Source organism: Lactuca virosa, chromosome 4, assembly GCF_052849685.1.
Source record: "Lactuca virosa cultivar CGN04683 chromosome 4, Lactuca_virosa_CGN04683_v6, whole genome shotgun sequence".
Taxonomy (NCBI): Eukaryota; Viridiplantae; Streptophyta; class Magnoliopsida; order Asterales; family Asteraceae; genus Lactuca; species Lactuca virosa.
The window spans coordinates 397,759,189-397,772,159 of record NC_136429.1 but is presented as its reverse complement, the minus strand read 5'-3'; the positions used below and the strand labels follow the sequence as shown (position 1 = coordinate 397,772,159).

At 37.3% G+C, this 12,971-nt stretch overlaps 1 protein-coding gene across 1 annotated transcript; it reads left to right on the top strand.

The window, feature by feature from the left end:
• Nucleotides 1–1,174: 1,174 nt before the first annotated feature.
• LOC145106463 (uncharacterized) lies at nt 1,175–2,248 on the top strand. Its single transcript, XM_079043432.1, has 2 exons — nt 1,175–1,458; nt 1,546–2,248. Exons 1-2 carry the CDS (start codon nt 1,175–1,177, stop codon nt 2,246–2,248), a joined length of 987 nt encoding a protein of 328 aa, XP_078899558.1.
• The last annotated feature ends 10,723 nt before the right edge of the window (nt 2,249–12,971 follow it).

Here is a 12,971-nt window from a genome sequence, read left to right as displayed (position 1 = left end):
TTCTTTTCATCTTTCTTTTTTATTCCACAGTTCAATATTTCTGTCTACAATGTAATTATTAAAAAGGAACAGGTTCGTTCAATCAATTCACTATAGATTCCGCTTATAAACAATTCATTTTTTAGGAATCTAAACGAATCATTCCCTTCTTCACTTATTCCATGATACAAACATAGTTAGATAATCGTGAGTAGATTTCTTTACTCTCATCTAAAAAACAAATAACAATGTACTTTTTAAACTGAACAAATAATTCCCTTGGAATCATACATTCTATTAGAGTGAACCATTCCATTATTTACTATCCTTTCGTATAAACCCACTAACAAAAATATCAATGTGGTTTTATGATAAATGCATGCAATAGCAAGTAGCAACTCCTAGGGTTTCTCCATTATTTCCTAGATTACTCAATACATAATAAATTAATCCCTTTTAATTACTTATTAATTAATTTCAATATTTTTGACAAAAAAAAACTAATTAATCTAAATAATTATTTCTATCCGTGTTATTAGTTATTAATTAAATGTACATTATTTGACAAATAACAAATTAGTTAGTCTAAAACAAAATTTCATAATAGTTTAATTTTTTCCGTAAGAAATGTTTATGAAACATTTTTGTATTTTTGAATGAATGACCAATTTCGACAAAACTTAGTATACCAATTGTCGTTATTATGGACGTTGTTTGAAAGAGATGTTATATTGCCATATTTTTCTTGCATATGAGGGCCTTTTGGACATTTGGCCTAAGAGTTTCTTGAAACAATAAAATGGCCGAGGGTTCAGTTCAAAAAATAATTAATTATTATCCTCTACACTCGCCCCAACCAATCTCTTAGAGGGGCGGGTGTGGGCAACGCCCGTATGGCGTTATCCAATGTGGCAGCGCCATAACGGCGCCATAACGGGGGAACAACGCCCCCCCCCCCCCCCCCTCCCGTTATTACACGTTATGTTATCTCGCACGATGATGGTAACGTATGTTAACGCGTAGAAAATCGAACGTTTGCAAAATCAAACCGTTTAAAAACGGTAACTTTAATAAAAAAAATTACTAATTACATTTTCATTATTATATATACCTCATTCTTTTTACTACACATATTTCTCTATATCTATCTCTATTTCTATATCACTCAAAACACAAACACAAAAATCAACCAACTATGGATGAATTTGATCCGGCCCATCCGTACAACGATGATAACGACGAAGACGATTTGTTCGTGAGTATGATGTACCGGTATTACACAGACAACCTACTACAGCCAGATCCAGCTCCACTACTCACGCGACGTGCGGCATTAAATATAGATCGTGAGGAAAGGCATAGACGACTAGTTAACGATTACTTTGCGGAAAATTGTGTCTACCAGCCAAGCGATTTCAAAAGAAAATTTCGTTTGCGAAAAAATATCTTTGAAAGGATAGCCAATGCTATGGAAGCAAGGTATCGTTTGATTCAACTTTTATAATTTACAAAATGTCACTTTTAGATAAAATAAATACAATTTTTACATGTTTAATATTTATTTAGGTATGAATTTTTCCAAATGAGATATGATGCTAGAGGCAAACGAGGCTTCACAGGGTTGCAAAAATGTCTTGCTGCAATTAAACTTATGGCAATGGGGGAGTCGCCCGATTCTGTTGACGATTATATGAGAATGTCTGAGAGGACCGCACGAGAAAGTTTGTATTTATTGGCAAGAGGTGTTGTCGAAACCTTTGGTGACCAATACTTGCGCAAACCTTCGTTGCATGATATGCAACAACTATATGCGGCGCATGAGGAAAGACATGGTTTTCCGGGTATGCTTGGGAGCATTGACTGCACACACTGGAAATGGAGAAATTGCCTCGTGGCGTGGAAAGGCCAGTATTCAAACGGTCATCATGGAGCGCCTTCGTTGGTATTAGAGGCTGTTGCTTCACAAGATTTATGGATTTGGCATGCTTTTTTCGGGGTTGCAGGTTCTAACAACAACATCAACGTTCTCGATCAATCACCAATATTTGACGATCTTTTGTCAGGAAAAGCCCCGGATGCTCCTTTCACAGTGAATGGAAATGAATATAAGTTTGGGTATTACCTTACAGACGGAATATATCCACAATATTCCACGTTTGTGAAGGCGTTTCGACACCCAATAGATCCAAGGGACAAATATTTCAAGAGACGACAAGAAGGAGCACGTAAGGACGTTGAACGTGCTTTTGGGGTTTTGAAATCAAAATGACACATAGTTGAACATGCGGCGAGACCTTATGAGTTAGATACTCTACGATATATCATGTATGCATGTATCATAATGCATAACATGGTTGTCGAAGATAAATGACGCAATATTGCAATGTATTCGCCTACGGAGCCAAGATATGTGCAATTTCAACCGGGGACATCGAAATATTTACATAGAGTGGTTGATATTCAAGATCAGCGAAAACACAAGCAACTCCGTGAAGACTTGGCGGATTACATTTATGTTGGTCACGAAAATGAAGATGAATAGTTTTAGGCCAAAAAATATAGGTTTTATCATCTTTTTTTTATTTATTTTTTTTTGGCTTTTTAGGTTTTTAAATTGTTTTTGTGTTTTGTTGTAATATTTTTAATGTTGTTTTTAATTTAAGTTTTATTAAAATTTTATTTTTACTTTTCAAATATAAATAAATAAAAAAAACAAATTCGAAATATAGAAAAATAAAACATCAAAAATAAAATAAAAAATAATTGGTGTTATCACATGTTATTAGATGTTGTTATTTCCACCTTGGGTGTTATAACACCAAATTGTGACTAGGATGATGAGATTGACAATTTGGGTGTGATAACATGTAATAACATGTTGCCCACACCTAGTAGTCTTATGAAACTATCTTATTTTAATCCCTTGGTCCACGCCGTTATATAGAGAGTGGAAAAACCATAAATCAGCTTTCTTATCCTCCAAGGTTTGTAGAAATTATGTAGCATTATCCTAATTCAAACCTTAATTTCTAGTTATTTTCCTAGATTAATCAGTAAATAGCAAATTAATCATTGTGATTATTTATTCATTAATTTCTAGTTATTTGACAAAAAGTCTAATTAAATAACCTAATTAATTATTTATATCCTTGTCATTAATTCTTATTTAATTTAACGTTATTTTACAAATACAAATTAATTAGTCTATGATAATTTTGTAGATGGTGTAATTGTTTCCCTAAAAGAGTGTTGACGAACTTTTTTTTTTTTTTTTTTTTTTTTTTGTACATGAATGACAGCCTTCGATAAAACTTACCACACCAATGGTCTTATGACGGACATTCGTGAAGGGTCTTGTATGCTGAAGAATCATATTAAAGTGATATTGTTAATTACCATATGATATTAACGGGTCACACTAACAACAACTTAATATAACTGATTATTTATTATAAATTGGTTTTAATAAATATTCAATAAACTCTTATAATTAATTGGAAATTATTTATTTTTTAGGAAATAATAATCTTCATTAGCAAATAACATTACATAATTCATATAGTATAAATTAATAAGCCATGTACAACATTTCGGACTAGATAAATTTTTTTGTTTTTTACCAAAAAGTTAAAGTTTATATTTTATAAACTGGTTTTATAAAATATAAAAGTTCTGTCTTTTTCCTTCTATTATTTTTGAGAATAAGAGTCTAAAGGAAGAGCATGGTTTTTCAGTTCTTTAATTGAAAGAAATCAACCTAGTAAAGCATGTTGGGACATGTTCGTGACATAGGGACATTGTTTGGTCAAAAGTCTTAAGACAATGTGGTTAAGAACCTTGTTTTATGCTTTAATACTTGGGGCTTGCATTTCTCTTGCCTTTTATGAGTGAAAAACGAAATTTGCATGGTGATATGCATTCTCTCTCATTTTTGGTTCATCTCATGAATATTACTTGCTTCTTATGCTCTCTTTGTGCTCTTATTTTGATAAGAACATAAAGCTTAAGAGTCTCAAGAGTTTTATACAAAAGAACTAGCATTCTACATCAAGTTGAGTCATTGTTGGTGTCTCTTAAGTTCATCATTCTTCATCAACTTCCAAGTCTCCCAAGAGGACCCAAAGAACTACAAAGGTTGTCTTTTCTTCATCCCTTATTTGGTTGGTCTTGTTTTTTTCCAAACTTTTCAAGAATGTCCTTGGTGAGTTATAAACTTGTTGTATATTATTCAAATTATCAAGTCTTCCGTTGCAAATTTTTATGTTTTTGAAGCTATTTTTGAATAAAAACCCAACAAATGGTATCAATAGAAACATTGCATGTTTGGATAGATTTTTGATTTTTGGAAATCTTAGTTTTTGGAGAATATGGATATTTTATGTGAAAAATTTAAAAATTTATCTTTATACATATTTTCTATGACAAATTTAAAAATTGTTATTTTATGTGAAAAAAAAATTCATGCAACCTTTGTCATTTAAAGTTGTCTTAGAAAAATAAAGATTTTTTAATGTGTATGTTGATATGTATGATGTGCATAAACTAGCCAATCGCCATTATGTTTGTTGTGTTTGGTGGTTTTATAATAAAAATGGTTGTAATATTTTAGTTATTAGTAAATTAATTAGGTTAGTTTTCTTAGTTTATTTTTTGTAGATGATAGATTAGTTATTAGAAATAATTTATTTGTACAAAAATGTAACAAGAAATGAAGTTGGAGCCATTTTTTGAGGACCAAATAGCACTTTTCGAGTTTAACAACATGTTGAAAGCTAGTGACAACTTCTAAAAAGTGTCACTAATGCTGTTTACAAAGGACTGTTGGACTTTTAGTGACAGTTGCTGAAATATTGCTTTCAAGAAGCCTTTCCAATCATTTGCAAGAAAATGGTGTTTTCTCAAGTGGGAGCTTCTACAACAACATTACAAGAAGATTTTTTGGTCCCTTAAAATGTCCCTTTAGGAATGAACTTGACATTTTTTGTGTTGGCTTACAAAAACTGTCACCAGATCGTTATGTTTCCTTCAATGTCGACTGTGAAGCGATTCCAGTTTGGTTCCTCTCGCTCCAAATCAATTGTCAATGAACCGACATCGAATTGCAAATTCGCATCAATTTCATACCCAAAGCGAAATAAACCGAACGTTCGCCTATAAATAGTAAATTCGGGTTCGTTCTTGTGAGTTCGGTTCTTAACTGAGACTTTCGCTTCTTGACCTGAGTTTCGCTTCAGGTTGTCTTCGCTTCATAGGGACGAGCAAACTAACTTTCGTTTCTTGATCTTTGTCTCTTGATTTTCGCTTGAAAGAACGAACACAGGAATGAGCCTTTTATTTATCCAAAGTTTCGAAACTAGCCCCTGTCAAAAGTACATATGACAGCTTGCATCCACTGTTCACTGCAATATGTCAGAATATTACCCCTTTTTCAGAAAAAGTCCTTTTTCACCCCATCTTTTCAACTTTTTCAACTTTTGTCAATTCCAACACAAAAAACAATAAAATTGATTTCTTCAACACAATATAATTTCATTGAACCAAATCCACCAGATTTCACCAAGATTTTGTCCCCATTTTTTTTTATTTTATTTTATTTTTATTTTTAAGGACAAAACTTTTATGGGACTTTTGGTACCCATTTAAGATTCAACATTGAAGTATGTTTCCTTGCATAGCCACTTACTTGAAGAAAATCTATCATCCTCTAAAAATAATACCCGCTTCTTAGTTGGAAAACAAAAATTTCGAAAATTTTCATTAAACCAACCAAATTCTCTTTTCATTTCCTTCCAACTTCCAATATTTTTAACTGAAGAAAAATGAGAATCAGAGATTCTTTGAGCATGCTTGACATTAACTTTCTCAACCTTTTCACAAGCATTGGGTACTTGTACCTTGGGCATCCAAACCTTCTTTATTTTCCTCTTGTTCTTCTTCCTCTTCTTCCTTTTCTGATTTCTAGGCTTCATAAACGAATTGTGAATCTGAACAACCTTTTCACTATTCTGAATTTGAACATTAGAAGACCTTTGAACACAATCCTTAGGAGTTTGATAAATCTGAATTTCTTGAATCATTTGCTTTCTGTAAGGAATCATTCCTTCAAAAACATCTTCAGAACATAAAGAATCATCTATTTGAGTTCCAATAGAACAAAATGTCTTCACTTTCACGATTTCAGATGAATTTCTTTGAGATTCATCTTCTGAAGTACCAGATTCGGAATGTAACTCTTCTGAAAAACATGAACCACCTGACTCTCCCTCAACAAGAACATCCGGAGTCATCTTTTCTTCAGACACATGAGGAACATTACGAACTTCTTCTTTTTCTTTTTCAACCCTTTTTATCTTCAACATCTGTTTATGTTCCCGATCTAAATGTTCATAGATAACACGAAATTGTTCTACTATACTCTCATTCTTTTGCAATTCACGTTCATCAACCCGTGAGTAATGATTTATTTTCTTATCAACAAAAGAATTATATAACTCAGTAACATTCCTCACCGTAGAATCACCAAGAACATGAAACAAAGTTGATTTGTTTACACCATAGATTGGTTTAGTGACCTTTAATCCATGTTTTAAAATGGAGTTACAGAATAAAAGATCCATTAGATCTTCAACAAATGATAGAACTTGAAGAGAGAGAAAATAGATCTGATAAAGATTCTAGAGAGAGAAAACGGATCGGAAAGGGTTTTTAGTGAGAGAAAACAGATCTGAACACGAAAATTCAAATAAATACGAAAATTTTCTTCTAACTCTCTTCCAGAACACGATTCAAGAACACGATTCAAAAACAAATAAGTTGAAATAATGAGTAGAAGATAACAGATCTTAACAAGATTTTTCAATAAAAATGAGGTAAAGACTTTTTCTTTTCAGAAAACTTACAAAACTTGAAGAACAAGCTGAGATTTATGATAAAATATCGCCATAAACAAGATCGATTCTTGCAAAAATCGCTGAGATCTACAAGAACCCGCTCTGATACCACTTGTTAGGAATAAATCTGAGATGACGAATGCGGAATATTAAGAACAATCAAGAATCAATCACCAACATATGCAAGTAATCTGATAAATGTTTTTCTTGTATTGATTATGAGATGAACGTACAGAGAAAAACCTAATCTGGTCAAAAGCTTACACCAAAATCTAACCTAATGATTATTTATAGGGAACAATAAATATCTACCATAAAAAAAATTAATGTCTAATATAAAACCAATGCCTTAGAAGAGCTCGATTAAGAGCTTCTACTATAAAGGCACCGTAGGGAATCATAAAATGATTAACTTTAAAAAGGCTTCCCTGAATAACCAAATATGTCATATCAGTTTCAATATCTCAAATACTCAAGAACTATGACCAAACCTTTTACTTATTAGTATGATTAGATCAACAAGGATATTCATTACTATAATTCATATTCTTAATATGAGATATAGCAAATAGATTTCAAGAAAGACCATTTTTCTTAATAGATAACTACAAGAAGATATCTACATAGATTAGCCTGGAGGTTTTCTTATCCATGTTATCCTAAAAAACTATGTAGAACTTAAGATCCACTTGTGGATATAAAGCAAACATCTCAATGTTGTAATAATTATTTTAATATGAAACCACAAGGTATGCTTTTATAGCAAAATGAATAGAACATGCGTGTTTATTAAGAACTAGTGGAAGCATAGTGATGTTCCTAATCTTGTATGAATGAGAGATACTTAATCATAAGAAATTACATTCTGACCATGCCAGACTTTTTCACCTTGACTCAGATTGTATTTTGAAAATGAAAGACTTAGAAAGAATAACACACATTCTCGGAATGTAAAATATATAGAGAAAGAGAAAATGAATGTTAAAAGTTTTATATCCTCATGAATATATTGACAATATCTTGAAAGAGATCAAGATAGAAGATTCCTTTGGAGGAACATTAACATTGTCATATGGCACTAATTTTGAGCCAACCCCAAAAGGACCTAGCTCATAGGTTTGAACTAGCTGAAATGATTTATATTCTATTTGCTTGGAAAATGAATCCATCATTTACGCCATATTATGCATAAGACTTAATATATGATCATGTGTGTGACATTCCCATTTTCACGGCCAGAAAAGACCGATTTTGTTTATGCTTTATTTAAAAATCAGAGTAACATTTTAAATAAAAGTGTTGCGGAATTTGTTCCCAAAATAAAATATGATAAAGATTTATCAAAGCATTTCCGTAGAAATGTATTTCATGAAAACCTCGGGATGTCGTGTTCGATACAGATCAAAAGCATAAACAGTACAATATAGGCCTTACTACATTTATTCATATCTACAGTCCTATATCCGTAATCTCTCATCCCAAACATCATATCTATGCTCATGCGCCACTACCTGTAATACAAGAAACTAAGTGGGTCAGACTTGGGAGCCTGGTGAGCACATAGGGTTTTCAAACCACAATAAATAAGTTTATTAATTTCATCAACCAACAATAACTGATTACCCGTTCCCGTTATCCTCACATTGCGTCCCTAAAACACCTATCATAAGGGACTTAGACTGAGGATCAACATCGGGATGGACACTACTGCCAAGCGGTTTCCTCTGCATCAAATGTCCTAAAGGCAACCATGAGGGGGATGGAGTACATCGGTGAACACATCGTTCACAAACACCTACAGGTTGCGAGCCTGCTAGCTTTCCACTGGACTTTCTAGAAGAGTCCGTGGTCGTCATCCATACTCCGCTAGATGACAGAATCAAAAACAACAACATCGAGGCCTCTCATCATTTTATCACACATTGTCTATTACATCTACTTATGTTTTACCCCAAAATTTTCGTAGATATAAAATAAATACATATATAGTTTAAATCATTTAAACCATGTATGAAAATCGTTCATCCAGCATAGATAACAAGTATACAGATGATATGCACACTGTAGCACCTGGTTCCTGGTACGTGTTTTATTTAAGTATTTTGCGTTTTTGGCCTGGGACTCGGCGAGTTGAAGGCCCAACTCGTCGAGTAGAAGCGGATTTGATTCGGAATTTAAATGACGGACTCGTCGAGTCGGCTTCCAGACTCGACGAGTAGACTCTGACTGGACAAAACCCTAATCTAAGGGTTTCCATCCTATTTAAGCATCTCATTCGGCCACCCTTCGTCCCTATTGCTTCCAGAAACCCCCCATAGCAAACCCTAACTGTGTGTGTGAAGATCTAAAGGCATTTGTGGTGATTCTTGGTGGTTTTGATCACAAGGAAGAAGGAAGGGCCTACAGGAATCAAGAGAAGACAAAGGGAGTTCAAGTTTGTGCATCATTTGCAGTTCCCAGAAGGTATAAAGTCGATACCTTGCTTGTTTATTTGCTAGATCCCTTTTTGGGGAGATTTAGGGCTTTTATAAGCCATTATTGGTAACCAACCATGTTTGCAAGCATGTTTGCAACCATGTTTACACCCATGGAAGCCCCCATGCAACTTAAGAGCCTCTTTTAGAGCCTTTTTGGCTCAAAGTCCCATGCATGCACGTAAAGTTTGTAACTTTACGTGCTAGATCGAGTTTAGGGACCTAGATCTATCATTTGGACAATATTTGTACACCAGAAATCGAAGAAATAGACTTGGACTGTATCGACTCGGCGAGTCGTTCTTGGGACTCGGCGAGTCCGAGGTTAGACTCCCCTGTTCTGTTATGGTTCAAGAGACCCAGTCGAGTGTTAGAAAGGTTTTAGGGGGTCCAGGGGAGTGACCCAAACGTATTGGGATAAGCCATAGTCCTGGAGTTCATAGGACTCGGCGAGTGCATGAGCCGACTCGGCGAGTCCAATGCAATCTCCCAACTCTTGAAGATGAACTCGACGAGTTGTTCATACAACTCGGCGAGTCGAGGGCAGGACTTGTTCATAGGAAGAAGATGAACTCGACGAGTTGTTCATACAACTGGGCGAGTCGGATGAAGGTTCATCCGGGGTTGTTTTAGAAGGAGAACTCGTCGAGTCGTTGCTAAACTCGACGAGTAGAGACGTGGATGAGGACAGTTGAAGAGACAGGGACTCGACGAGTTGGCGGCCCAACTCGGCGAGTCAGGTCAACTGGAAGTTGACTTTGACTTTGATTTTGACTTAGACTTGGTCAGGGGTAAAATGCTCATCTTACCCTAGGAATAGATATCAGACTCTGATTAAGTGTTTTGTGGGGATTATAGCCGGAGGATTTCCGGAGCAGCAGCAGACAGAGACTCCCTGTGCAGATTATCAGCAGCTACTCGTTCGAGGTGAGTTACCTTCCAGTAGGGGTGGGTCTAAGGCCACAATGCCGGCCCACCAACAAGGGTAGTTGTTAGATAATTGTCTTTGTGATAATTATCTTGGTATGGTTATGTGATTTGGTCATGGGATATGCCTGTATGATATGTTATGTGTGATAATGGTAGTGGTAGGGATTAGTTTTTCCCTGGCATCGGTCTTTAGGATCAAGGGGGTAGGTCAGTACCCAGTTATGCCTGATTGTATGATTATACCTTGTTATTGTATGATAATGGTAGGGGGTGAAATAGTCCCCAGTTACCGGTTGAAAGATACCGATGACAGATACCGGTTGAAAGATACCGATGACAGTTACCGGTTGAAAGATACCGATGATAGATACCGGTTGAAAGATACCGACGATATTATATGGTATGTGGTATGATGGGGGAACTCACTAAGCTTTGTGCTTACAGTTTCAGTTTTGGGTTTCAGGTACCTCTTTGTCTAAGGGGAAGGAGCCGGCGGTGTAGCAGCACATCACACATTCACACATGATTTCTGCAATGAGCTTCTGGGATTGTACTATGATTTCCATCACTTATGATGTTATGATTTTGAGACACGACATTGTGGCTTAAAATTGATGTAATATTGGCATTGTTTTGGTAACATATTTTATGTCTTGCGTAATTTAAAAACAAATTTTTTGGCCTCAAATTTCGGGATGTTACAAGTTGGTATCAGAGCCCTGGTTTGAGGGATTCGGACACACCCTCGGGGTGTCCGGACTCAAACCGAGGGATTAAAAGATTTTACAAAGAAAATGGTTTCCTAAAATCTAAATTAAGGGATTTCGAGGAAGAACGAGGTGTGTGATGCATGCTACCGGCCGAGCTCAAGTAAGTTTTCCCCAAGATACCCATACTTGATATGCTATGTTATACGATTTACAATTTATGATTCTGAGAACTTCATTAGGGCTAAGGATCTTGGAAGGATGCCTTATATGTCTGTTGAATGAGCTGTATGCTAGGACTGTTTAGTCAGCAGTCGGATAGCCTGATTAGGTTATGCCTGATGTGGTTACTCGATGCACGAATGCTGCTTAAGGGGTCCTGGCTAACTATAACTAACTAGTGAGCGGATATGTAGCAGTACTCGCAAGATAGTTAGGGAAGGGAAGTAGGGACTCCTAGTGCAGCAGATGGCGGAGAGTAGGTCGGGGAGTGCCCTAGGAAAGCCTAGGACGAGATTAGTAGAAAAGGGTATCGGTAAAGGGACTTGGTGAAGTTGAAGCAATCCTTAAGGAAAGTACGGATAGATGTGGAAGGTAGTATGGGCCCGTACTACTGAAAGCAGAGGATCCGTACTCGAGTCAAGGAGGGCCGAGATGGAACCTGGAAACTTGGAGAGTGCGTGAGACCTCTCAGGGGTATATACAATCCTGACGTTTATGTGTTTATTTTCAGTATGGCGATTACACGACATGGAGCAGGATCTGGGTCAGGATCAGGGTTAGGCTTGGGCGCGGGATCCGAGCAGGTTGATGACGGGTTACGCGAGTTCATCGCGTCTGAGATCACTAGAGGTATCCTTGAGTCGACCCCCATCATCTTAGGGTCGATCAAGGAGGGGATTATTGAGTGGATGGAGGATCGCCTCCAGGCATTCAGGAGGGATGCAGCTTCCAGCCAGTTGGGTACGCGCACGCTGTCCTTCAAGGACTTTAGAGGAAGTGGTGCGCCGGACTTCCATGGGGTGAAGGACCCCATTGCTGCTAGGAGATGGATCGCAGACATCGAGTCTGCGCAGTTGACGACCTTCTGCCCGTAAGGGTCGAAGGTCCGTTTTGCTGCAGGATGTTTGAGGGATCGAGCCAGAGATTGGTGGGAGTTGATTGGTGATACATTGGGAGCAATAGCCATCAAGGCTATGACGTGGTCATATTTTGTGACCCGATTCAGGGCCGAGTTTGCACCAGCTGTGGAGCTTCAGCATGCAGGAGATGAGGATATGAGACAGACTACGGAGACTGTGGCGGAGATCACTGCCAAGTTCCGAGAGAGGGCTTTATTGGTGCCCCAGTATGCTGGAGATGAGGATATGAGGAGGACCCGCTATCACAACATGTTGAGAGCCGATATCAGGGAGCACGTTAGCTTCTCGGCATGTCCGAGCCTGGACTCCATGATTGCCAGGGCGCGGGAGAGAGAGAGATCTGGAGCACCTCAAGAAGAGGAAGGCAGAGACTGTGCAGGTTACAGGGGTTTCGGGGAAGAAACCCAAGGGATTCGACTCTAGGTCGAAGGGCCAGCAGGGCCGGGACCGCTGTGGAAAGTGCGATCGGTCATATGAGGTAGTTTTCCGCACTGGGCCGGGTTCAGGCTGCTATAAGTGCGGCAAGACTGGGCATTTTGGTAGAGATTGTACTGCCCCTACCCCTGCGGTTCAGACATCAGACCTGATTTGCTTCCATTGCAATCAGAGGGGCCATAAGAAGGCCAATTGCCCCAGATTGACGACAGATGCTGCGGCGCCGGCAGTGGGGCCAACTCCGGCAACTGTGCGGGTTATGGATGGCCGGAAGGTCAAGTCGGAGGCTCCAGTGGTACGGAGCCGAGCATTTCAGCTGACAGCCGAGGAGGCATGCGATGCACCCGATGTGGTGACGGGTATGATTTCTTATTTACGCTTTTATGTTATGTCATTGCGATTTTGATATATTAT

Coding starts and splice junctions, on each gene's coding strand:
- LOC145106463 (XM_079043432.1), top strand. CDS start 1,175: ATGGATGAATTTGATCCGGCCCATCCGTACAACGATGATAACGACGAA. Junction 1,459..1,545: donor GCCAATGCTATGGAAGCAAG/GTATCGTTTGAT, acceptor ATATTTATTTAG/GTATGAATTTTTCCAAATGA.